Below are 26,851 nucleotides of genomic sequence, written 5' to 3'. Positions count from 1 at the left end.
ACAAAGTGCCCCAGGGCCCCAAAAGCCCCTGTTTGTCAAGTACTTGTCGGTTATTTGACTAATTGCAAAATTGCATTTTCACCACTGCCACCCCACTCCTCCTGTCCACATGTCGAAGTGTCCTTGGGCAAGACACAGAACCCTAGATTGCTCCTGTGTGTGGCCCTGGCTTGTGTCAAAATCTATTTTTAAGACTCAAGTTTTCAGTCTGACTCTGCTGGAACATGGCACTTTTCAGTCTTGCTATAGAAATCATCCTTGACTGCCACTTCTCAATAAACAATGTTAATTTCTTTCTTCTCTGCTTCTTCCATGAGTTCCTGCTGGCAGTCTGTGACCTCCTCTTTTTCTCGGCTGTGAATGTAATTGTCAAAAATTGTGGGATTTGTTTTGTTTTTTTTGCCATTGAATTGTTAACAAATCAATGTCACACACGTAGAGAGGGTGCGGCAGGCAGACAATAGATGTGATTCCACCAAAGCACATTGTGCAAATTATGTTAATTAAAAAACACTTAATTATCATTGTTTAAAATACATTTATGCTAGGCATCAGTTACTTTTTTATCAGCAAGTTCCTTAGTATTATATAATAATATCTCTGCCACTGCAGTTTAGTTTTGAGGATGAAGTTTGTGTATTAGCAAATTGCAGAGTGAGTTTCTTTGTTTTTGTCTTGAGGTGAAAGTATGACATTTGGGGAACACTAAACAGTAACAACAACCAGTTTCACACTTCTTATTCCCTCCAGTTTTCTTGCAGATGTGTTTGTTGACATTCAGAAAGCCAATTTATTCGTTTCCACCAAGGTGATGGAAAATACTTTAAATTTACATTTTATTTCCCCTGATGGTTCAAAAAAGTTCGCATAAAATTTGCTCTGCAGTCGGACGGAAACATTGCTACTGTATATAGAGAGACAGACAGAGATAGAAAGAGACATTGAGGTGTGTGTTGCTCTTGTTCATCATGTAAATTGGCCATTTCAAGGGACAGTTAAAGTGTTATGGAATCTAAACGGCTTCTCTTCTCTTTTCCAATTTACAGCCCTTGAACTCCTCATCCCGGGTGATTGTAAACTAGATTTGCTTGTTGAAAATGAAATTGCACATTACTTTATGAAAGGCAAAACCCACTGTAGTACTTGGTCAAACCATGAATGAACACAGTTGCAACAAAGTGCTCTTTTTATGCATTTTAAGGCAAAACATTAAGTGGTCCATATAAACATTTGGCACAAAGTCTTTCTGCATACACCAACGCTGCTATATGACTGCCTGCTTTCAGCAGTGTAACGCCCTTTACCTCCTTAAAATATGTTCATATTCATCAAATGTTGTGTATTTCAGGCTTTTGAACTCAGGGACAGTCTGCATCAAGCTTGTTTAGATACAGAGCATAAAATGTGTTTTATTGTTCTAATAAATGGTTAAAACCTTGATGCTGCCTGAAAGGAAGTGAAGTGTTTGTGCAGAGCTTTCTAATAGAATCTGTAAATGACATGGATTGAAATATAAAATATACAAAACCCCAGCCTATTCTTTTTTGTTTGTTTATCTATATATCTAAGTAGCATGTAACAGTCTTGTTTTAGACACAATTGTCAGCATCACCATTTATCTGCTTTCCTGATATGATAAATATCTTTTAAACATTTCCTATGTACTGTAAATGGCAATTCTAACTATTATACTTATCTTGTGTGTCTTATGTGCTTTTAAGCTTGCTACCGTGAATCAATCAAGTTAAGGATGTGAACATTTTCAGAATAATGAAACAAGCCGGACAAATCACAGGACCGTGTGTGTGTTTACAGTATGTGCAAACATTTGCAGTGATCTTTGGGACACACAACAACAACGTGAGTGAAAGTCAAGGGAAATTAATGTCTTTTAGCCACTGTATGCATGTCAGCAAAAAGGTCACGGCTTAGGCTGTCATCAGTTTCTAATCCATCAGAACAAACAAGGATAAATTTCAGGATAAACGTTTGAGGGATTAAACCTGTTCTGCTCCAACGACAACACCTTCTTCTTCTTCCATTTCTTCCTCCATTCCACACCACATCACCACTTACTCCTCGACATTGCAAAACAATTACTGTATAGAAGTAAATAACTTATATTGCCTTTTAAACAAGGGCTGAGAATATTTTAGAAATCACCTAATACAATTTTTGAAGTATAAACTGACTGTCTGTTTCAGAGAAAACAAATGCTGTCTCCCCCTCATACAAACCCACTGGAGTCCATCCACAATGTTGACAGGAAACATGAGTAATATCTGCCTCCCTTGTCACACTGAACAGATGCATCTCTCTGTGCATGAAAAGGGGAGTAGAGCAAAAACAAAGCAGGGTATTCTGGGTATTCAGCTGCTGTATTACATACGCAACATATATGTCTATATCAGTTATCACAGAGGTGACAGTGTCATGGGTAGGAGTGGTAAACTTCAATAATGGAGAGACTGAACACTGCTGTTGTAATCAAGCCAAGCAGCTCGTCCGAGATGTGTTCAAGGCAGTCATGTGTGTAGCACATTTCATACACTGTTTATCTCCTGACTCTGCAGTTCCCCTCAGCTCTACGGTGCTTCATCTCATTGTTTTGGTTTTCCGACCCACAACTTTACTGTTTGATTCAGTCTCACCACCCTCAGCGTCATTTCTAGCCAAAACAGGTGGCTGTTTTCAATGAAAAAGCTCTGATAAACCCACTACTGTTGTAATCAAGCCAAGCAGTTCGTCGGAGATGTGTTCAAGGCAGTCACATTTATGTGTATAGCACATTTCATACACTGATAAAAGGTCAAAGGTCACCCCTTCTGTTGCTTTGGGTGAACCAGTGGTCTCAAGACTATTTCACAGTTTCTCTGTTCATAATGGGTTTTGCACCAGTGTTAAAGAATAACAAGCACTGAGTGTGTGCCGCTACACTCAAGAATCAGTATGGAGATTACGATTATGTTTCGAATGCACTCATTGTAGAGCAGGAAAAAGGGGAGGTGTGTATGAAAACCGCAGGAGGGAAATCAGTATTCAGTGATTTCAATAAATACAAGATCTCTGGTGGTTTTGTAAGTGTATTTACAAATAAATTATGCTGCAGAAAAGTGGCAATTTATGATCAGGTTTCATGTATTTTATTACATTTTACTAGACATATCAAAAGCTAATTTGTATCAGAAGTCGCTGACTTGAAAGTAAAAAAAGTCCCACATTTTTTGCTGAAGATCCTGAATGTAAAGATATCCTGAAATATTCATCAGGATATCTTCATGTCATTTATGCCATTTTATTCATGATCTCTGAAAGAATTCTACACCAGTTTCTGCCATTAAAAAAATTAGTACATCGGTGGCATTTGAATTCTGACTAAAAAAAACCACAGCCCATTATTTTCTCTCAACAGTGAGCTTGTTATTTTGCTGAAAATAAATAACACTGAATATCCACACTTCCTCTTTGTTGCTGAGGCCTAGGAGGACATAATGAATAGTGCTTTAATCCAAGTTCAGTTTAACCTTGTTTTTTAATGCAACAAACTATACTCATCCTCCTGGGGGAACTTGTCCTCCGTATTTGACCCATCCTCAGTATTTATAGTGAGCCGGGGCTTTAGCAGCTGACACCAAACACAGGCATCTTTTTAAGGGACACACAGATGCAGAAGAGTTCATACAAAACCCACACCAAAAAGAACCAGTGGTGAAAGTCAAACCCAGGACCCTCTTACTGCAAAGGCAATAATTAATTTTGCTAATTGTTAGAGTCTGTAGTGTACATAGCCAGTATCCTCATATTAATGTAACAGGAGAATTTGATGTGGAAACTTGAATTGATTCTGATCGGACTGTACAGACATCAATCCAATCAATATACTGATGCAACAAAGGAACTGTTGCAGCAATCATCACCTTCATCAGTGTTTTCATGTCATGCAAGTCTACTTTCTTGTTTAATTCAAAAATATCTATATCTGTCAACTAATACAGAGACCCAGTGAATATGAATGCTTATATCAATAATTATTGGCAAATATGTAATATAACCAGATTTTTTCCTTTGTTGCAGGACATTTTTCTTTCCAGCTGTTTTTATTCTAAAATGTCCAAAGTCATTTTTCATCTAAAGTCTTTGTCTGAACAGGCCAGAGCCAATTATGTGACGGGCTGTATTTTGTCTTGCTTTTGTCTTTTATTGTGAAGCACTTTGTGACTTCTGACCTAGAAAGGTGCAATATAAATAAACTTACATAACTGGCTCTGGTCTCCTTGTCTTCATTGACAGAGACTTTGTGATTAAATTATGAAAGAAAATGATAATTGGGAAAAAATGTGTGGACTACAAAAGTGTTTTGGGCCTGCCAACCGCTGTAGGACACCTGCTAGCTACGGCCGTTGGTCACTTGGACATCTTCTAAACGCCAAATTTCTGCCTGATGTCGTCATTTACCGCCATCTTGTAGCCAGCTATTCCAACTTTGACATGCCAAGATCACTGCTTCACTTTATAAAGGTATGTTTTTTTATGAGCTAGCTGCTTGTGTTAACATGAATATTGTAAGATAAGGTGTTGGCTCTGTTGAGCTGGTGTTTGTGTGCTCGGGATTATCAATAAACTATGAGACTGGCTTTAAGTTTTCTCTCAGATCTGCTGGATGTCTTTTTGCTTTTATGCTGCTGTGGATTTATTTACAGTGTTGGCAATGGTATTCCTTGTAAATGAACTTGTTGAGGTGTTTGAATGTGCCATTTTTTTTCATTTGGTTGATGTTTGTTTGGCACTTGCACTGTGATGCTTTCACGCTGTTGATTTACATAGTGGTGAAATATGAAAACATGTTTGAGCGTTATAAATCTTACAGGCTGAATTGGTTTTGTGCATATTTCCCCCTTCCTTGTTGCTGTGGTTTTGCGGGCTCATTGCAAGCCAGGTCTGTTGTAGAAAATAATATTGTATTTTGGCTTTAGGGGTGTAAAAATGACTCCACAAAGCATTCACACAATTATATCCCTACAATATTAGCTTCATGGGGACCTCAGTATGGCTGTTGTCACCAAGTCCCATTTTCTCCACACATTTCATATTCAGCTGAGCATTAAAGAAATATTTCAACTCAAAGCAATGGGTTAATGTGGCAGCTTGCTTTATATCAACATATCAATTACAACTTAACTGCTGAGCTCCTGTTTCATTGTGGCAGTGCTCCTATATTCAGCTGCACTCATGGCTTATACAGTATTATGTACTGATGGTCAAATGCTGCTTATCAATGCTACATAACATTTCATAAGAAATTATCTGCTTATAGTATTGTATTTTTGTGAGTTTAATATGCTTAATTATCTGCTGCATGGATGATGTATCTTGGCTTGCTGCTACACATCATGTGGATTGTGATGTTTAGATTTGTCCATCTCAATTATCTAGATGGTATATTCCCTGCAGTTTTGGGGGAATTGTTAATTATTGTCACTTTCGATCTTTAAGTTGAGTTGAGTTTGGCGTATGCTTGTGAGGAGTGACAAGTACACCAAATATTAACTTTTGTATTTACATAATGAATCTGTTGCATGTGAGATAGCTGACTGAGCTCTATAATTTTGCAACAACTACGAAACCCATTTTGCAATAACCATCAATGACTACAGCTTGTCCAAATGTTAACTAATATCATACTAATAAATGTGAAATTAAAACAAACATACCAACATATAAATGATATAGAATCAATAAACCTGCATGCAGTACAGTATATTTCAGTCAAATAGTAAAGTAAATAGTAAGGTCAAGGGGTCACCATCCTGGACAGTAACATCACTTTGTTATCATACAACAAATTAGCCAAAACCATATGTTAGTCCTGCACTATCCTGTTTTGTTGTTATGTTTGTTAGCATCAGTTGGCTGTGGTCCACCACAGTAGTATTACTCGACCACTCACAATGGATAGTTTAAATGGATGCCATGAAACAGTAACATTAATATCTACATCAGATGGATCTTAATGCAGCGTCAGTGCCGCAGAAGATCCGGCCAGAGCAGACAGGGCAGCGGAGAGACGAGGCCTAATGGACTTTTAATAGATAAAATGTTGGCAGGATGTATCTCAGGCTCCTCAATAACAGCAGGATGTGGAAATCCAGACGATGGTTTTTAAATGGTGATGGATGGTAGCAATTGGTTTCATATTCGCAGATGGGAAGAGCATTGGTAACTGGAAGAAGGAGGACGCAGATGGAGTGAATGGAGAAGAAATGGCAGAGTGAGGAAGCAGTTTGATGAGCAGAACCTGAGCAGGATGATCGGCAGAGGTGGATGAGGGTTGGGTAAAAGTAGAAGCGAGAGCTTATTAGGAAAAGCTCAAAGAGACCTTGACAATGTGGTGACAAACTTCCTGGTTGTCGGGGGCCTTTGACGCAAGTGAGCAGCAGCAGGTGTCTGATTTGAAGCGAGGTGTTGAGGTCTGACGGGGCCTGTCACTGTCTTTCTTTCACCTTAATTTTTCACCATCACCTCTTTGCTTTAATAATGTTTCCATGTTGTCCATCTTTGGATGTGGCTCTGTCGTCAGCTTGAGAGGGTCACTGCTTTGAGGCTGGATGAGTCATCTCATGGTGTATTGATTGACCATTAAAAAAAACAAAAAAAACAAGCAAATCTGGTAACATAAGCTGCAAGCATGTTGGGCTAACTAGCTTACTACTGAAAGCTGAAAGCTGAAACCTAGGCTATTACTTCCTAGGCCAAGAGTGAGCATATCATTAGCTAACTACATTATTTTGTGGGTATTACGTTACAGAAAGCCCTGTTTAGCATATGCACTGTGTGGCAGCCTGTCCTGAAGGCGACTTTATCGTACACTAAGGAACTTAAGCTGCTCTATTATGCTCTTTATTGGATTTGGGAAATTTACACTCCAGATCCCCAACCAACCAGTTTCTCGAAATATTATAACACATAGGTTAGTCCACATCTTCAAAGCCTTTTCTCTGGTAACGTTTAAACATGAAACAGGCTGTTTGAAAATACATCTAACCCAAGCATGTAATGCATCCATGTTATATAAATGATAGTTTGATCATACATTTATCCTTATCATACTTTTAATGCTAGGGCTAATTAGCTTTACACTGCACTACAAAAGCACAAAACAATATGCTGTGGTGCAGAAAATAGGAAATTGACAAAAGACATAAAAGGGTTAGCATTATTTATAGATATATTCAGTTATATTTTTGATCTCTCTGACTTTTATGTTTTGTAGGCCTCTGTAGGGGCTTGTCTTTAAAGGCTTAATGAAATAAAGGAGTTTTTCCTTTCTTCCAAAGAGCACTTGACACAGAGGGATTTAAACACACTGGAAAAGATAAAACTTTATTTCTCCCTGTCGTGACAATACAAAGTCAACAAGTGCAATAACAATCCAACTGAAAACGGTACTGGACATTCTATCTAGTAGTAAATACATAGACAGAACGTGGTGCACATCATCATTACCACCACACCCAAAAAGTGAGGTATCAACCACTACAAAGCTTCTGTGTACAGGTGGGTATTCAACTGTAAGGCAACTGTTACCATGACAACCTGGAGAGACTGAAACAGATGTGAGCTCCCTTCTTCCCATCCTTTTTTATTTTTTTATTTCTTTTATTTGGGAAGAGGGTTGAGCTGATTTACAGTACCACATCACATCAGGCCAGAGTCAGGACTGTTTTCAACAAAACAGAAAACATCACAAAACCAAGTTGTAACATTTCAAGAAACGGGGGGAAAGATTCCTCTTATGTATCTTGAGGGAATCCGGTTTTGACCCTGCTACTGCTTGTCAGAGATAAAATGAAGTATTTTTTTCCCCTGGCTGTGACTATTACCTTATTGGTGATAAGAAAGGACAGACCTCCTTTGCCTTAATACAGGTCAGAACACACAACATAGAGCCCTGAAGAGCCACATGTTCTCTCACATATCAGATTTTTCCCCACTTATCCAGCATTGGGGACTAATTAAACCCCTTTGTTGCTGCTGCACCTGTTAAAAAATATTCTCTTCCCTGTTTTCTGCTGCACACTGGGAATAAGGAAGCAGCTAGAGAAAGAGAGAGCAAGTGAGTGTAATTTAAAACCACTGCTGATCTCCAGGCCAATTATTTCACTTGGACACATCCTATTCCTCTGTCCCTGAAAGCGATGGCACAAGCCTGCTGGGCCGCACACGCAATTAAACTTAAGCCATTGAAATGGGAATTAACTTGGTCTAACAACTCAGCAAATGTGAATATTATTGCTGATAACTGAGGATGACGCCAGCAGGCCCAGTTTACAGCACTTGACCAGAGCTGTGTTCAGAGAGTCCACTTAAACTTAATGAAACAGATAAATATGATGACAAGACCCAAGTCCTCATGGCTGGCTCGCTTGTGTCTGCACATTTCTGTGTCGGGTCAGACAGAGTCTCCTGTTAGCTTTCAGCAAGGACATGTGCACGGACCAGAGATTCTGTACACGTACAGGCTCGGCAGCTGCCAGATTACCAGTTGCAGATTGCAAGATTGGGACAGACACCCCTCTCCTCCTGTACCTACCGTCTGACTTCAAACGCTGTCGCTGACACACAGTCTGGCACCAACAGCTGCTTTGTTTGTTCAGGAAGGACAGCATTTTATGGATTACAGAGAATTTATCTCAGTAGTTAATTCTGATTTGGGAAATAAATAATAACTTTTTCTTAAAGTGTAGAGCTGAAATGATTAGTCAATTTATCCATACGTACATTATTTATAGTTATTTTTAGTAAAAAGGCCAAACATTGGAGAAAGTTTCAGCTTCTTGGATGTCTAATGTTACAGTTAATTGAATGTGAATTGTGTAGTGTTGGATGGACAACATTTTTCACTATTTTCTAGCACTTCATAGACCAAATTATTTATTGATTAACTGAGAAAATAAATGGCATATTTATTGATAATGAAATTAATGTTTAATTGCAGCCCTAGATGATTGTAATTTTATATATTTGATTAATTGTTTGAGTAATTCTCAATGTTTGACTGGTTCCAGATGTAAGGATGTTTTTCTTCTTCATATGTGATAGTAAACTGAAAATAACAGCAATTTGAATACCTGACCTCAGGCTGTCAGAAATTACAACAGGCAGTTTTACTATTTTCGGACATTATATAGGCCAAATGATTAATTGCCTAATTGAGAAAATAATTGGCAAATGAATCGGTAATGAAAGTAATCATTAGCTGCAGCTCTAAAGTAAAGTGGTAATTGTTTTCACTTTCCTCTTTACAAAGCTGGCACAGAAATGGTTGGAGACCTTTTTCAATATGCGTCCATTATCCAGAAACCCTGTATGTCCACTTCACCTTCTTATCAAATGTAACCCGAGCTGAAACCTCTGCGATACACCTCAATGATTACCCAGCGCTCATTTGACTGGCCCCTCTGACTTTTACATACCACGTCATCATTCTGATTAAGCTACTGTACATTATTGCTGACAGTGAAGAGGGTTTGATGTTTTTTTTTTTTTACATTTTCTATTATGGCTAATCGCTTACAATTGTCTATTACCAATGTGGGATATAGAGCGCTCCTTATAAAAGAACCAAATGGATATTCATTTGCATGATATTGCTAATGGAGCTGTTTTTCAGGCAGCTACGGTAATGAGGAAGGGCAAACAAGTCAATGGATGAGGTTACCGTGGCAACTGTCTCACACTAACTTTAATTATTTATAAGTAATGGTCTCAAATAGGCTTGTAGGCGCATAGCCAAGGGTTAAAGTTATGTTTAACTTAGCATAAAGCTCTTTGCTGTTGTGAAAGCATCCCTGATCCTCATTAATGTTTTGGGTGAATAACTTATTGAGAGTCAAGATCCCTGTCCTCACCATCACTAAACCAGAGAGAAGTCTCGATGACCTAATGTAAAACCTTTAGATCTATAGTAGTTTAACTGTATGGCGTTGTGTCCTTGTCAGACACGTTACAATAAAGAGAAAGGAGACCTAAAACATTTCATACAAGATATTGTTTTTCAACATGGCTGCAGAGACATTTTGTGTCTAGTTTCGGTAAGTAACAAAAACAGTCTACTCTAAGTGAGATGCTCAGCATCAACCTAAGCTGTTACATGTTCCGAATGTTAACCACTCATATATTTCTCTGACTACTTCACATAAATAAATCACCAAATAATCACCCACAACTGTGTGTAACTGCTACTGAACACAAACTGACACAGCAGTGTAATAAGCATTTTATATCTAGAAAGATGAGCTTTTTTAAAAAAAACAGGCAAGCCTCCTCGCTTGTGTGTACAGTTTATCCAGTTCAGCTCGGATTTGTTTGGGATACTCCGGGCCTTGGCAGCCTTTAAAGAGGGATCACTGAACACCTGTGAGCAGATGAATGTGGCTGTCGCTCCTCTGCTGTGGCAGCAGCACTACGGTCCTCTGTGTTTCCTGGCAGCCTTTGTTCAGCTGGGTTTTCTAAATGCCATATCAGCCGACTTCTGTCAGTCCATGGATGTTTTGTGCTCATTAGAAAGGGGCAGTAGTCACTTCTAACTACTACAGTATGGCTAGCCCACCACTGTTGTTTGTGTCTGTGGTCCAGAGAGGGGCATCTGTGGGGCATCTCCTCTGTACCACGTAAGGAAACAAGGTGTTGTTGCTACTCTTCAGTTCGTCCACTCGCAGCATCATTCTGCCAAGAGAGAAACACACACATTCAGACTAAATGTTCATTCTTGACAAAATATTCTTATCACAAGGTCTGAAGCTTTTTCTGAAGCTTTTTCTGAAGCTTTCAACCACATCTCTCAGTGGATGGAGCTGCCCAGCTGTCATGGAGATGGTTTAGATGTTATCATGTGACCCAAGAATTCCTGTCTTGCAATACCTTAAAGGATGGTGTGGGATGCTGGAAATCTTTTACATGGCTACTGATTTTTTTACATATTTTCTCCAGCTTTTATTATGACATAACACAAAAGCTGAGTAGGCTTGGATCAGGTATTAGACCTATTGACACACAAACCAGGGACCCGTGGCAGTAAAACAAGACCCAACCTGCCCCGATTAGACTAAGTATAATTTTGACCTGGTCCAGGTCGGGTCTTGGTTTTTCAAGTCCAAGTAGACCTGTGAAAACTACTGTGAACACCAGACAAAAACCGGTAACAGCATCGACTGGAAAGGGTTCAAACAATGTGAGGAGGCCATTCACATCCAACACCAGAGACCATGTTTAAATAAGGTTAAGGCCTCAAGATGTGGTTGAAAGCTTTGGAAAACCAAGCAAATGAAGAAGAAATGTGTTGGATCACATATACATATTTTATAGATGGATCAATCAGAGTGAAAACAACTTTGAATTGGAAGAAAAGAAATGGAGGGTGTTTCATTACTTTCTCCTCTCCAAACAGTCATTTTAAAGCCCACAGTGCACATCTGCGTCATCAAATTCCTCTGAGTTGCCACAAAAGTTGTTTGGAAAAAATCTCCTGGATCCTATCGAACAACATGGACATGGCTTTTAGCCGCAAGGCTGAAATAGCCTCAGATCACAATGTGTGTGTGCTTTGTGCTTAATAGTCCACATTGATCTTTATATAACAACATATTGGCTCACAAATTAGCTCAAGGCCCGAAACACAAAGACTAATAAAACGGGGCAGCTTTGCTTTTTAAAAAGCAATCAGATATACAGAAATATTTTACAAGTGTGTAATTCTTGTAAAGACTTTCAGCCCACCCCACCGCTATGAATCACATCCACCGCACTCATTTCTGCTGACCAAAATAATATAACTACATTGTAAATGGGAATAAATGGGATAAAAGTTTCCACCCCCTCACCTTATTGATTTTCCTTGCGTTCTTGTGTGAACACAGGAATATTTGTTATCAGCAGGGTGATGTGACATTGATGCTTGTGCTCATTAACACAGGGTGCTTTTAGGACTTAAAGGTTATTCCAATGCACTCTAGAGAAAATGACTAAAATGCAAAGTAAATGTGTGACAACAAATCTAATAAAGGATCACAAAAACAGCCCAAACATAACATTGCAGCCACCCCACTTGCTCACGGCAATGCCAAAAGTCATTCTACAACTTGTAAAGAGCTAAAGCTATTCTCCTGCTCTTTCCCCTCAGCCTGCAGCAGCACTCTGTGCCTGGCTCCCTTTGTAGCATCTATGATGTTAATTAACTCACACCACATGGAGAGTGTTGCTTTAATTGGACAAGGTCTTGGCATGCTGCTCTGTGGACAGACAGGCCAGGAATAATTTCATAATGTACAATTCTATTATTACCACAGAAAGCCAACCAGTGAGTTCAAAGATGGATGTGAATATGCAGGAGACACAGCTAGACTTTGATCACGCTCTGACAGGAAAAAAAGAGGGAAAAAAAGCTTCCTGAGTGTCATTTCTCCGCTTGACAGCAGACCGGAAGGTGTTTAAGTGTGTTAGGGATGGTTACCTATGACTAAAGTGATGTAACAAACAGACTTAGCGAGTGATGGCGACTTACTAGACTGGGTGATAACGCTGAGTCACTGAGGTCTGACTGTAAGAGGCAGTGTTACGATTGCTGGTGAGTCAGGTATATGCTGAATGTGATGACAGATGCCACCTCACATCGACTGCTCTATTCGCGGCTAAGCTCAGCTGGCCCAACTAGCTACCAACCTTGAGTGAGTGAGTGGGTGGTTACTGGCACGCGCCGCTGTGACTTTGTGCCAAGTGATTTATGAATCACCAAGAGACTCTTTGACGTGTTTTGGTTGATGTACAGTGGTGCCATTCGATGTTTGCCCAACATCTCATTTCTCACACTTTTATCTATGGCACTTCCTGATGCTCAGCAAACATTAAACCAATGTTAAGTCATCCGTCCGTCCATCCATCCATTAGCTATAGGTGCTTATCCTTGACGGTCATGGGGGGGGCTGACATTGGATGAGATTAAAGGTTTTATTTCCTTGGCATCTCTGCTCCACTCGACAGCGACAGCACAGACAGACAGGAAAGACAGGGAAGAAAGAGAGGACGACACGCAGCAAAGGGTGCGGATTCAATTCATTTAACTATTTTTGCACAGTAAGTCTTGATCAGCATGGACTAAATTTATTTAAAATATGAAGAAAAGCCAGACTGCAATGACAGCAGCAGATCAGATATTTCTCGCAGTTCTGAGAGGGTAGAGAGTCAGAGCGGGCACACTACAAAAGGAATGTAAAATAAGAGATAATATAGGATATTCTCACTGCCAGCTCTGTAAAATTTTTCCTTCTGGTGTCAAGATACTCAGATTATGCTGCTGCTCCCCAGTACCACTAATTGGTATATTGGTAGGTGGGCTACTGGGCAAAGAGGGTTGGCACAAACTGGGCCTCTGGCCAAACTTTTAATGTCCTAATAGGTATGAGTGGACAACCAATCAGGGCTTTAATGCTGCTGAGCACTTTATGGTGGTTGAGCTGGAGCTTCCAGGAACAGCTGAGTTTATTGCCGTTTAAGGGGTACATGAGAGCCGTGCAAGGATTTGTGATGCCAATATGTTATTTTCCTGTGGCAATGTGATAGCTTAGTGCAGTTTTGCCCCCACAGCCCTGTCTGATGAGCTCAGGTACCCCTTCACTAACACAACCTGCCATGTTGCAAATGTATTCATTTGAATGCATTTTAAACTGGATGTCATAGTTTGACATTTTGGGAAATATGCCTTTTCGCTTTCTTAGCGAGAGTTAGACAAGAAGATGGATTCCACTCTCATGTCTGAATGGAAAATATGTAGCTGGAATCAGCAGCCGCTTAGCTTAGCTCAGCTTAAAGACTGGAAACAAGGGGAAACAGATAGCCTGGCTCTGCCTAAGGGTCACAACATCCACCTACCAGCACCTCTAAAGCTCACTAATTATCATGTTGATTGCATAAAAGTGGTACACATATACACACATAGTGATCTGGAATTGACAATGTTTATGGTTCGTCTCTCATTTTCCTTTTTTTCCAGAAGGGGTGCAAATTTGCATTTGTATGCCAGATTGGCAGAACCCTTTTAACCATTTATTCATTCATTTTAACTATCTATTTCGAGTTGTTTCATCTAACTCAGTTTGATGAGAGTTGTGTCCTGTGCAGTTGCCCTATTGTAGTTGGTAGTTAATTGTTTACTGTGACAATAAATCTACTAAAATCAGCCTCACACCAAATTGTAATCCTAATTTTTAACACAAACATGTGGATGTATTTTGTTTTTAGCAAATCATTATTTCTGAGGTTGGGGGGTTTTTTTTTCTCCAAATTAGTTCCTCCACAATCTTTCAAATGCAGAAGTTCCCCCTTGGGTACAAATACCTCTGGTTGGGAATCAGTGGTTTAGAGGGCTAAGGTCTTTGTTCTCTGTCCCACGTAGATCAATCAAACTAGCAGCACTGACTGCAGGGATTAGGCGTACCCAGTACCCATGCCATGTGCTATTACAGAAAAAGACAGACCTTGAGATAGTGCAAATGTCTGATTTTGAAAAACTGTCTTTTTTATCAATCACTGAGTGGGTTGTTGCTGCCATTAAATGCCACATTACCCTGTGAGTAAACCCCCATCTGCTGTCAGTTCCCATGCTCATAAAGAAACAATGCATTCTTCCTGTCAAGTGAAGATAAACCATAATATCTGGCTTGGCAGCCCCATTGTTTTTCTCTCGCCTGGATCGCACATCATTTTGTGAAGAATGACACCAGTTAAGTTTCTTTTATTTGTTTAAACTGGTCTGAATACATGAATAGGAGATTTTAATAAAGGGTATCCATGGAGAGAAAGTAATAACAGTTTCCCAGGCCGCCCACACTGAAGCCCCAGCAGATCTGCAGCAGTATATACCAGTCCGCTCACGTAGCGATATGGTAAACAGTATTCCCACACGCTGAACGCCGAGCTCCACTTTCTCTGAAGAAATAGATCTGTGCATGCGGAGAAATTATTTGATACTTTGACTTGCTGTCTGTCAGGATTGCTCCGCTGTGCTGGTAACCATTCGTGCTAGATTCCTGAGTTGCTGTGCGACTGGGTTGTTTTTAGATGCTGCTGTGCCAGTTGTGGGATCTGTTTGTTTACATTTGGCCGACAGATGTTCAACTAAGTGGACCCAGTTTTCTGAGCCATTTACCCTGCATCCTCTCTGGGGATAAAGATCTGTACCCCTGCGAATAGACCATGGGCCATCTGATGACGCACTATGTGGGCAACATCAGCTGTGTTATATGTACAGTATCAGCCGACGTGGTTACACATTTAACAAAAAGTGTAAGCATTATGTGGATTGTGAGAAGTGCTCCACTGTGTGAAACTTCAAACAGGCTATTCTAATCTTGCCCCAGAAACGGCTTGTGACTGGATTTAGCTCCGAGCATCTGCCACTTTATTTTAACTGATGTGAGTTATTATCTAAGAATATTCTTAGCTCTGTAAATGCTGTCCTGTTTATTAAAAAAAGTGGTTACACTGTTTATAGAAAAATATGTTGCACAGGATTATCCAACATCGTGAAGCAGCTCCCATCAGTCATCATCAGCGTGAATTACCATGAACTCGTTTTCTAGGCCCACTTTGTCAATGAGCATTTTGCTACAGCATCAAACACCTTTTTATAGACATCCTCTGGCTTAAAGCTGGAGAGCTGCCAGTGCAGGTCAACCTCATAAGTCTAGGATTGATGAGTCCTATCATACTGAACTGACTTCATGTCTAATGAGGAGGCTACATGGATGTGTCCAATCTTAGTTAACCATGTTTCCACCAGCAGAGCAGCCCCAGAATCCCTCTGCAGCATCCCAGCTCCTCCTATCTGTGGCTCGCACAGTCCACACTGCTTCTGAAAGCCATTTGTCAAACCTCTGCCCACATTAAATTATCATGACCCAAGAGAGATGTCTACCTCTAGGAAGAGACTCTGAGCCCCAGTCAGACAGATAGGGTGCACTGTGTCTGAGACGGAGAACTGAATGAAAAATTGACTGCGTAAAAATGTAGGTTTGTTCAGATTGCGCTCTATGATTGTGTAGCTATATTGTGAAAGTCTGAACAATGCCTGCCAAGAGAAGAAAAGTTCCCTGTGGCTGCTGTGTGTTATAGTTCACTCCTGGCATTGTAAATCATCTCGTATATTTTAACGACAGTCACACGCGACCTGAACACACCTCGAGACTCCTGTGACTGCCCTCAAAGGTAATAAAAAGATAAACTGAAAGGATAGCAGATGGTGTTTTTCCACAGAAGGTTTCTAATGTGACTCAGAGTCGAATCATTCAGGTTAAATGTGAGTTAGGGGCCCCTGGTGGGCAGTGAAGCTCTCACATTATTCTGTTCTTTTCTATTCATTAATAATGACAGGTTCCTAATGAGCTGGTCAGACTTAAAACCAAGAACATTTCTCTTTTTAAAAAGAGGTTGATGTTGAGACAGAGTGCAGCTATTTGGAGATGAAAGACAAATACAGATCAGATGCTTTCCAGAAAAGTATCCATTAGTGGGCAGAATGGCAGATTTCATAAAATATTGATAAAGTCTGTATTTCTTAGTCAGAGGGAAACCATATATTGAATTCTTTACCAGTGAGTTGCTGTGATTTTGAAAGGAGCAGAGTTAGCAATATCATTGGTAGGCAGTAATCGTGTGTGTGTGTGTGTGTATGTGTGTGTGTGTGTGTGTGTGTGTATGTATCTGTGTGCGCGCACTGCACTCTTAATAAGGAATTCAAGTAAACGGGAAGCCTGATGTTTGAGCTGTAGGCTTGGGAAAAGTATGCTTGAAATGCTCTAATTTGTCCTGCTAGACACACTGTTTCCCTGCCATGTTTTTATCTACGTTACAAAACCCTAAGTACAAAGAAAAACAGACAGACAAGAAAATGAGACACAGAGAGAAAAAGGAATGATGTCTCTGAAAGGGACCTCTGAATATCTTTCTAAGCATCTGTGACACTCATTGCTTTTCCAAACAACAAGAGTCTGTAATATGCATAACAGAGTGGAACAAATTAAATTTTGTAATAATAATAATAACAATAATAATAGTACAGGGTTATGTAACAAATCCTACTGTATGGCTGTCGTTTTGGAGGTCTTCACTTTTTCTAAAATTCTTTCTTGATTCTCTAAAAGAAATTCAACAGATATCAACAAACTAGTGTGCATTGTTTTGACTGGAAACTGCAAATTTACTACTATACTATAAATCTGATGGGTTTTGTGTTGACGGCAGTGTTATCTGACGTAAACACTGGCTTCTTTGCTAAATTGAATCCGTCATAGAAGAGTTGTGCACCAATTTTGATAGACTTCCATTGAAGCTCAGGTCTGCACCTCGCTTTGTGTTCGCTCTCAAAGTTAGAAATGGCTTTGCTAAATAAGTCAGATGGATAGTTAGGTAGCTGAGAAAACAAAGCAAAATTTAGCTGCTGTTAAAGTTAATTGAATTGACTATTGTCAAACTATACCTAGATGGTCTTGGAGTAGGGTAGCAACCAATGGGGCAAAGGCAACACATAGGATCTTTTGTTTTCGTTTCTGAAACTTTAGAACTTTTTACACTTCATATTTACTTAATATTACACATTATGTAGTTTTATTTACTTTTTATTTGTAATTCTGTTTGTCCATATTGTAATTCTTCTTCCATTTCTGTCTACTCTGTACATGTGGCATCTACTGCATGTCTCTCAGTCCAGCAAGAGAGATCCTTCCTCTTGAGGTTTCTCCCTTTTTATGTGGAGTTTTTCCATATAAAAAGGTTGAATTGAGGGTCTAAGGTTAGAGGGTGTCCTGTTTTGTTCAGATTGTAAAGCCCTCTGAGAAAACAAGTGGCTTTGGGCTTTCTAAATAAAATGACCATAATCTCTTTAAAAAATAGCTACATAATCAGATTGTCTAATGAACTGATCTACTCCAAAATCCCAACAGTCCTTTCCAGCTCTCTGTCTGTTATGCATAAATTATTATTTGCACACTGCCAACTCTCCCATGGAGACATCTCTATGAAGACACCAGCTGTTGTTACCCAGGAGATTTATGACACACATCTTAGTTCACTATTTGCTGATTCTTGCAGTTTTACAGTAGACATGCGTGCCCAACTGCAGGTTGGCAGTTGTGACAGACAGCGACTCACCATGCGGTGGATGTGTTGTAGGGCAGGAGCGTGGGGCTGTGGCTCTCCCCTCTGAGGCTGTGTCGGGGCTGGTAGTGGCTGGGGACCATGGGCTGGGCTTGAGCCTGGGCTTCGCCCTCATCTGGCATGGACCTGTGCCACTGACTCCGAGCCTTCTTCAGCCAGCGTCCTCCCAGACCCCATTTCTCCAGGTAGACCCGGCATAGCTCGTAGTTTATGGCTGAGTAGTAGAGAAAGTCCAGCGCCAGCAGCACCATGACGAAGAAGCCATAGATCCACACGCCGACCAGAGCTGTATAATTACTGTGGGAGAGACAGACTGAGAGTATTAGCACGGTGTAATCTGGGAAAGATGATGATAAACACTCCTCACCATCCAGATACCCTTAAGCTAGGTCCTTAAATTCCAATAGCTACGATAGAGCTGCCAGGTGTGAATGTTTGCTGTTCATGTGGCAAGACCGAGGCATTCATCGAATCTTCCCTTGATAAAAAACAGTTAAATAAATAAATATATTAAAAAACCCTCCATCTGTTCCACTTGCTGCTTTTTAAATACTGCTTCTTAAATTGGACAAAGGATTTCATTAGCACAAGAGACTTTTTAATCCATCTCATATTGGCTCCTCCGTAGAGCCTCTGAAAATCTGTGCTCCTAGTTTTCACCTCTCATAAACTTTCTTCATGTATTACATTATCCAGATGGATTTATGCGGGGGGAATTTGAACTTTCTTGTTTTCCACCCACATCCATAAAGTACAGCAAGGTAAAGGTGCAGAAGTAGCTTCCCGAGAAGTTTGCCAAAACAGGGACACTAAATATCTGGGTGTGAGGTTTCGGTTTCTTTGGCACTGAGGACTTTTAGTTGGGGAATATCACACAAATTGAAAGTGATTCAGTCGTTTTAGGAAGCTTCTATTAGACAGAATGGAAAAAAATGTTATTCTGGCTCTGAGAGACAGAGATGACTCAGGATATTACTTCAAAATAGAGATTTATTCGGAGGGAGACCCGTCTTTTATGTCATTTCGGCACACTGCAATTTATGTGACTGCCTTGATTGAAGCCCTTGTGAAAAGTGACGTCCAACTACTTCTAGTTCAGTTAATCAAGGGAATCCACTTCTGTCTGAAAGTCATGTGGCCTTGGGGATATTTATCTGAATAAATGGCTTTAAAACAAAAATCTGAGCTGCTGGAATGAGCACTAAGGCAGGCGAATGCCACTACTGCACTCAAATCTAAATGTATCCATAACTGCATTTACCTTTCCTCACCTCTGCGTCTGAGACATGTACCTTTTAATTTAGTTTGTATGTCTACTAAGGTAATTTGAGGGGGCAACAGGCTTTCCATGTAGGACTATATTCGAGTCGACCTGGGGGTAAGCAAACAAGAATATGTGCACAGTTCTTGGAGGGATCGATCAAGGCCACACAACTAAAACAAATGTTATTCAATATTTAACACTGCTTCCTCAGATGCAGATGCAATTGATTGTCTGTCAAAGGTTTCTAGCAGTTCTTGTTGCTTTTTTAAAATTGTATTCTCAGATGACTCTTCCACTCTGAATCTATTTCAATTCCGCAGCATTTCAGCTACTCTGTAACTATATGGACAGCTTTATTCTACTGGTGAAACCCTCAGAGGACAAACGCCTTTAGTTTAACCTTGAACTGCAGTAAATCTCAAACCATAATACCATTTTCAGCGTGCAGTGTGAGGAGAGAGCAGAATTATGACCAGTTTAACTCAGTTGGCCAGTGGTAAATATCAAGCCCGCAGTCCTATCGCCCAGTGAGCCGGGATGAAAGAGTGGCCCAATGGGCCATCTGACACTAAAATGAAATATCATGACCTGCTGCAGGGCAGTGTGAACAGTCTGAGACAGAGGCATGCTGGGAGGGCATTAGTACAAAGAGCTGTGTTTCGTCACCCAAACCTCCCACTGAGAGCCCCTACAGATCAAGAGGCTCATTTTTCTGTGTCCCTCACTCAGCTTAAATCTACTTATCCTGCAACGAATAAGTGTGTCTTCAGGTGTATGTGTCCTCTGTAAAAATACGCTGTCATATCATGGCATGTGTAGTGCAGTTTACTATTAATAATACTATAACATAAGTACTGTAATTCTTAATATGTGTACTATGCTAGGGTACCGTAGTGATACTTGATATAATAGCCAGCACTTAACACCTGCCTTTGTGAGCTATCATGTGGGGGCGTCCCACTCACAACACAACTGCTTTCAGCGTCTGCTCTTCTCTGTGGAGGTTTTGAATGCCTCTGTCGGTGTGGATCAATGTCAAAGAACCCTCTGAGCAAGAGGCAATCGGTGTCAATGAGTGCGATACTGTCGAGGGAGCGAAGCACTTGTGAGCAAGCAGACTATAACCGTCTGTTTTCATCTAATCTGAGGAAATGTCAGCCCTGAAACTGTTTGTTCCACCGTAGCTGTTCCCATAAAACTCGACTCAAAATTCAGCACAGTCGATTATTTCCCTATTTACCTCCACCAAGTCGAGGAGGTTATGTTTTGGTCCTGTTTTTTGGTTTGTGTTTTGCAGGATATCTCAGAAACTATACAACAGATTTCAATGTAATTTGGTGGAAGGTTCCGTCATGGCCCAAAGACAAACTGATTAGCTTTTGATGTGGATAGCGCATGGATAGTTCTAGCGCTCAAATGTGAAGATTTGCTGATTTGTCATATATTAATGTAAACTGATTACTTTGGATAATGAAAATAATCACTAGTTGCAGCCCTACATTGTAAATTTCAAGATTAATGTAATCAGAATAGGTTTCATCCATTTCCACTTTAAAACTTTTGAGTTTTCTTTTCGTTTTACACATTTTATCCCATCTCAACCAAACCAAATTTGTTTTTCATGTTATCGCGTTTTATTATAATGGGTCAGCAAAGGTTTGTGGGTGTGACATGTTTTACATATTTTACTAATAATATTTTTATTGCAACCTTATTTAGAGAACACATGCATTTATACACTGTGAGCGATCCTGCAAAATCTGATGATATTTTGCCAACAGGTGGCACTACTGTAACATGATCAATGTGAATGGCAATAACTCAGTGATTATGAGCCTGACTCACTGGAAATTCTGTACATTTCATGTCTGAATATTCCCGCGCAGGGTGTGAGAAAGACATGTAGTCACCAATAGTTGGCAAAGCAAGGAAAAAATAACCTAAAATATAATAAAACTAAATGGATTGGATTTACTCAACCATGACACTCATAATTAAAGGATTTAAGGACCAAAAGAAAACTTAATTGGAATATCCCTAATTCTCACTGGGCCCTGTCCTGTTCGAGCAATAAAATGTTTAACAGTCATTTCAAACAGAGGGTCTGGCGTAGGGGCCCGTGGACCCCTTGGGCCCATGGGTCTGTGCATGGTAGGCCCGTTTTGTAATCCATGCATTTAATTATTACCCAAAATCAACATAACTGACTGTCCATCATCATGTGTATTTTGATCCAGATCCAGATGTAGACTTAACATTTCTAAACATTTTCTGTTATTAAAGTAACAAATTTAGAATAGCAGCCTTGGAGGAGGTATGCACTCTTTGAGGGCTTTCTAGGTCACGATGAAATGACAGGAGGTGTGCTGGGGCTGTCACTTTATCAAAAAGTTTGAACGAATTCAAGCTAACATGCAATTTGTTATGAAGTTGTCCACCTGTCACTGGCCAGAGAGAGTGTCTTACACTTCAGTATAGTCTTTATATGTCTATGTGTCTTGAGATTGTGGTGCAACTTGCATATAACTCTTGCTATTTTATTGGCGATGGCCTTTTTTACGAGCTGCTGGCGAGGGTCCTGAAGAGGCAGTCAGAGGAGGATGTACTGTTTGCCACAGCACAAATACAGTCTGTTGCTCTTATAGACTATAAATTTTGAATTCGAACAGGCCATTACAGTTCGAATATAAACATTTTTCCCACATTCAAACATGTGATAAAAGCCATAGTATGTGCCTAGAACATAATGACTTCTTTGGTGGTGTCTTTATTATTAAACTCATCACAGCAGGGCTGCCACACCTGGTAAGTAGAAAATTCACAATTTTTCATCACCTTGTGTTGCTGGAGAACAGTGGTGATTTTAACATTTATATGTTAAATATATATATATTCCTCAAATTAAAATCTACAAACAGAAATCGAAATCCAAAAAAAGAAAACAGGTGCACTTGACAGGTGCACATTGTGAAAGGGTGAAATAGCAGTGTGTTCTTTCTTTTTTAACTCACTTGTGTGCATAACCGTCTGAGGTGGTGGTGAGGTTGATCTGCATAACCATCTGGAACTCAGTCTCGTTGCAGCAGTATTTGAAGGCGGTGTTGTTATGGTGGCAGCAGAACATGTAGGTCTTGTTGTCCGAGAGGCGAGGGCAGTGAAACCCGAAGTGGTAACGCCCCTTGTGGTCGGAGTAGGGTTCACACACTCGGTAATGAGCTGAGAGGGCTGTAGTTTTGGGGAAGACAAAGATTTTTATGTAAAATTTACTCAAGAAACAAAAACACACAAAAACAAAATGTGACTCGTGACCTTTGAGGCCTTCGTCTCAAAAATGACACCTTATTAGAATTATTGATGGAAAACAGCTCTCAAGGAATCACCTTTCAACCTGCAGCAGCCAAACTACAAAACAAAGGACTGAATGCTTTTTGTTTTCTTTGGAAGCCTCACAAAGGACATGACTGCAGAGAGCGCATGTAATAATAATACTGTAGGACACGGAACAGAAAACAAACAGTGTACTAGCAAAAAGAATCAGATAGGAGACATCACATTAAGCATACGGCAACCCAAAAAACATCTAATTTATTAGGTCATTATGTTTCTGGATGGAAATTCCAAATATGCTCCTCAAGCAGTTGCAGAATTTATTATGTCATAATTATATTACAAATCCCTCGATGGTGTTTTTGGTCGATGCCAGAATAAAGAGTTACAGAAAGGAGATAAAAGCATGAAATATCTTTTTGCTTCACATTACTACATGAACTGAACCCAAATGCAAGAAGCACCAGTCTCTGTTCATCAAAGTGACCCTAAAAAATACTCCCACTTCTTTTTGGCAGCTGTAGTCATACGAGTTTATTATGGAGCAATGCAAAGATATGTGGTACTATTAGCACTCTGGCTTATTTGCATTCATCTGTAGCTGCGCATTCAAGTCCCTGCAGCTTCAGGAGAAGATAAATCTGTGCATCGTTGCTGTCACAAAGGGGAAAAACAATCTGGCAACCAATAAACTTTTGCTTGAAAATGAAATCACAGGAATCTACTTCAGCAGCAGCTGAGACTCCATCTGATAATAATAAATTACCAATCTGTCAGAGACATGAACCAGATATAATGAGTGTCAGAACAGGACAAACCTACTCGTTAAACACCTTCATAACTAATCAGTATCTGCTTTTTAGAACCCTTTCACTTTTTATCACTAGCAATAAATGAAACGAAGAAGAAGAATGAATGTTCCAGTTTGCCTGGAGAGCTGCATAGAAGTGATATAAAACTGCAAAAAAGAAACCTTCAACTTGCCCAAAACATGTGTTTCTGTGCTTTATACACTGTGTTTGAATTGTATTCATTTAATTTAATTTAACCAGAAAAGCCTCATTGATATTATATTTCTTTTTTACCACTGTCCTGGTCAAGATAGGTAACAGTAACAGTGAGTTAGAGTTACAGAGAAACAACGTAAGACAGCTAACACAAAATATGCTACAAATAATAATTAGACAGAAATGTGATTACAAAATTGAGATTTAATCCTATAAAGTGGTTTAAAACCACAAGAACTTAATGAGACTAACACATGAAGATCCTAAAATAACTCTAACTATTGGCAGCCAGAATTGTGACCAATATACAGTATGTAGAGACATTTTGAAAAATACACTTGTCAGCTCTCTCTGACAGACAGACTGTGTTTCTAAATGACCATAAATATACCTTTGGCATTTCTTTACTGCAATGTCTTGCTACTGATTTGTAGATTCACTGATATGATTTTTGGTGCCAAAAGCTAAAATCGGACACTGATATCAGCCATGCTGATAAGTCAATCTAGCTCTATTTATGTGCTTCATTTGCTGATTCTGTTGTAAATGAGCCTCTTGTGCACCCAGATTACTTTTATTGTAACTTATTTTTCTTTATCTTGTGCGTTTCCTTTCATCATCTGGCAGTGTTGCTGCTGTGATTTAGTTCAAGGTCCACTTATGCTGCGAAGTCTTTCAGTTATCTCAGGCAGGGACAGATCAGCATTTGAAAGGAGAGCACTCTTTCAGGTTATAATGAGCTTGGTGTGGCCAGCCATCTTCCCTTCGACAGCCCTCATTTTAGCAGAAGAAGGAGTAGAATGAAGCGGTACTGAAGGACACAGTAGGATTAGAAGTCAAGGGTGGTTCATATTGTGAGAGAAACTGTTCATTTGACCTTTGGCTGTGCAAGTAGGTGAATGAGTGAAACGGTTCTGCAATCAATTTATTTATGTCCCATAAATAAAGGGGTGAGCAGTTGTAGGTACACAAACTTGCAATAAGGAAACAGACGCCCTAAACATCGGAAGTGGACCATAAAGTCCTCTAATGATGCAAGACTTAAAGGTTTGGAAAGAGAAGAGTTGAGGTGGAAGTCTCTGGCTTCTCAAATGAACAACAGCTGCTTCTGGAAACTATACAGTTGTAAACACACCCACCTGCTTAATTTCATTAACACCTCTTGAAATTTAGGATACAGTTAACAGCTTGGCTCTTGCATTACAGTATGTTTACAACCTGCGGTCTGAGAGCTGCTATGGCTCTCTCACACTCCCCCAACAGCAAGCAACATCTGAACATCAGTCAGTGCTCACACATCATATTTATTTATTTATGCTGCAATCACAGCCACAGCTGGTTGTCTTTCTTCTGAAACATAGAAGGAACATTGGCTCTGTTGAAACTGTATTTCATTCAGTGTTCATCTGCAAGCAAACACTATTATAATTATTAACTATTATCAATATTACCCGGCTGCGATATACTATTTTAAGAACAAGTTAAAAATAAACAACAAATAAGAATATAATTCATTTTTATGAAAATTAATCCACTTTTTTAAGTTTGGAGGTTAGATGTACAGTCACTTTATTGCACTATCAATTGATGCTGGTTAATAGTCTACAGTGTTATATCCAAAACAAATTTGTGACAAAAACAGAAATGAATCAGTGGTGTGGAAAGTTCTACTTTATTCTTCCTGACCAAGGTATTACACCTCGTCTCTGGCAGGCTTGAATGCATTTGTTGTCCAGTATAGGTCTTCAAGTTAAAACGTTGGTAGTCATTAACATCATACACACTCTCACTTTGTTGATTATTATGGTTTAACTGTTTATTTCAACCTGCCACATGCTCCCATAGCTGCTGTGCTGATTTCTCCCTCCAACACTCCATCCTCCTCTTGCCCTATTTTGTCATTTTTAAACTTGAGTTGGCATCTTTTCCCTTGTGCATAATGTATATTCCATATCTCAGAGATATGTGTTGGCTGGGTTTCTTCTCTTTGTACCTTTTTGGGTTATATTGTGCTCTCTTCACAGTTTTACATGGCCTCATTTAAAGAGCACCCTAAGGTTCAGAGCTTTTCCTGCCAAGTGCACATTTTCTTGGCCCTTGATATTAAGTGTCTCTGACTTCTGGCCATCACATGTCAACATCTATCCATATAATTGTGTATTTTGGGGTTGTTTCCTGTATTTAGTTCATGGCACTCGTAGCTTACTCAGTAAAGGACTGAGACCCACATTTTGGAGGATCCAAAGTTTGTAGAGACTGCTCCAAGTATGCCTAACATGAGCACACCCTGACACTCTTATGAGTGTCTGGAGGCTCCTGTTATGAAAAAAATATGAACCTTTTGAGGGCCAAACAGGCAGACTCACTGATAAGCACACAGTAAAGTTTACAGACCTGCAGTGGACAGCAGGAGGAAGATGACCGTCAGGACATTGAAGGACTGCCGGCTGGTGATAGTCATCTTCTCGTCCTCATGTGGGAAGAAGAAGGGAGGGAGTGGGAGGGAGGGAAGGAGGGAGGGGGGCTGCTCTGCTTTAGATGGACGTGGGCATCCTCTGCTTGTTGACAGCTCCTCTCACATGGCTGCTGCTGGGAGTCAGGACTCCTGATGGGAACAAGACAAGCAGAGAGAGAAAAGATTAAGCTATTTGATTTGGATTTCTGGAAGTTCCACCCCACTGTGTGGACAGCTTGTCTGGCAGTGAGCTCCCATGATGCCTTCTGAAATCTGTCCTTAGCTTTACACAATAGGATGGCTATGACATTCATTTTAATTGAAATTGGCACTCTGGCAACTCTGGGGCTCAAAGTTGTTCCATTCTTGCAGAAATCCCTAAAGTGAGAACATTTTTTCTGCTTTTGACAGCAGAAATGTTTGCCCTCGATACTGTCATTTCAAAAGTTTGGAACAAATCTTATTATATGGTGACAAAAAAGAGGGATTATAAGACTTGAGCTGAAATGGTTAGTTTAGATTAATAGATTAATCGGCTGATTGAAAATTAATCGGCAACTATTTGATGATAGTTTTTTGTGCAAATATGCCAGA

General features: G+C 39.8%; 1 protein-coding gene across 2 annotated transcripts; it reads right to left on the bottom strand.

Annotated features, from left to right (window-relative positions):
- Positions 1-10,067: 10,067 nt before the first annotated feature.
- Positions 10,068-26,303, bottom strand: shisal1b (shisa like 1b). Of its 2 annotated transcripts, XM_070908028.1 has the most exons (4): positions 26,197-26,303; positions 22,480-22,693; positions 18,199-18,501; positions 10,068-10,725 (listed from the first exon to the last, which is right to left on the bottom strand). In XM_070908028.1, coding segments are annotated over exons 1-4 (585 nt in total). In that variant the 5' UTR covers positions 26,264-26,303; the 3' UTR covers positions 10,068-10,724. The 2 variants fall into 2 exon arrangements, with proteins under 2 accessions (XP_070764129.1, XP_070764130.1); XM_070908029.1 differs by lacking the exon at positions 10,068-10,725 and having other exon boundaries at positions 18,195-18,501; positions 26,197-26,278.
- Positions 26,304-26,851: the final 548 nt, after the last annotated feature.

Source organism: Enoplosus armatus, chromosome 6 (genome assembly GCF_043641665.1).
Source record: "Enoplosus armatus isolate fEnoArm2 chromosome 6, fEnoArm2.hap1, whole genome shotgun sequence".
Classification (NCBI taxonomy): Eukaryota; Metazoa; Chordata; class Actinopteri; order Centrarchiformes; family Enoplosidae; genus Enoplosus; species Enoplosus armatus.
Note: the sequence above shows the minus strand (reverse complement) of the source record. Positions and strands in the feature narration are given on the sequence as shown.

Coding starts and splice junctions, on each gene's coding strand:
- shisal1b (XM_070908029.1), bottom strand. CDS start 26,263: ATGACTATCACCAGCCGGCAGTCCTTCAATGTCCTGACGGTCATCTTC. Junction 22,694..26,196: donor CCTCCTGCTGTCCACTGCAG/GTCTGTAAACTT, acceptor CCAAAACTACAG/CCCTCTCAGCTCATTACCGA. Junction 18,502..22,479: donor TCAGACGGTTATGCACACAA/GTGAGTTAAAAA, acceptor TCTCTCCCACAG/TAATTATACAGCTCTGGTCG.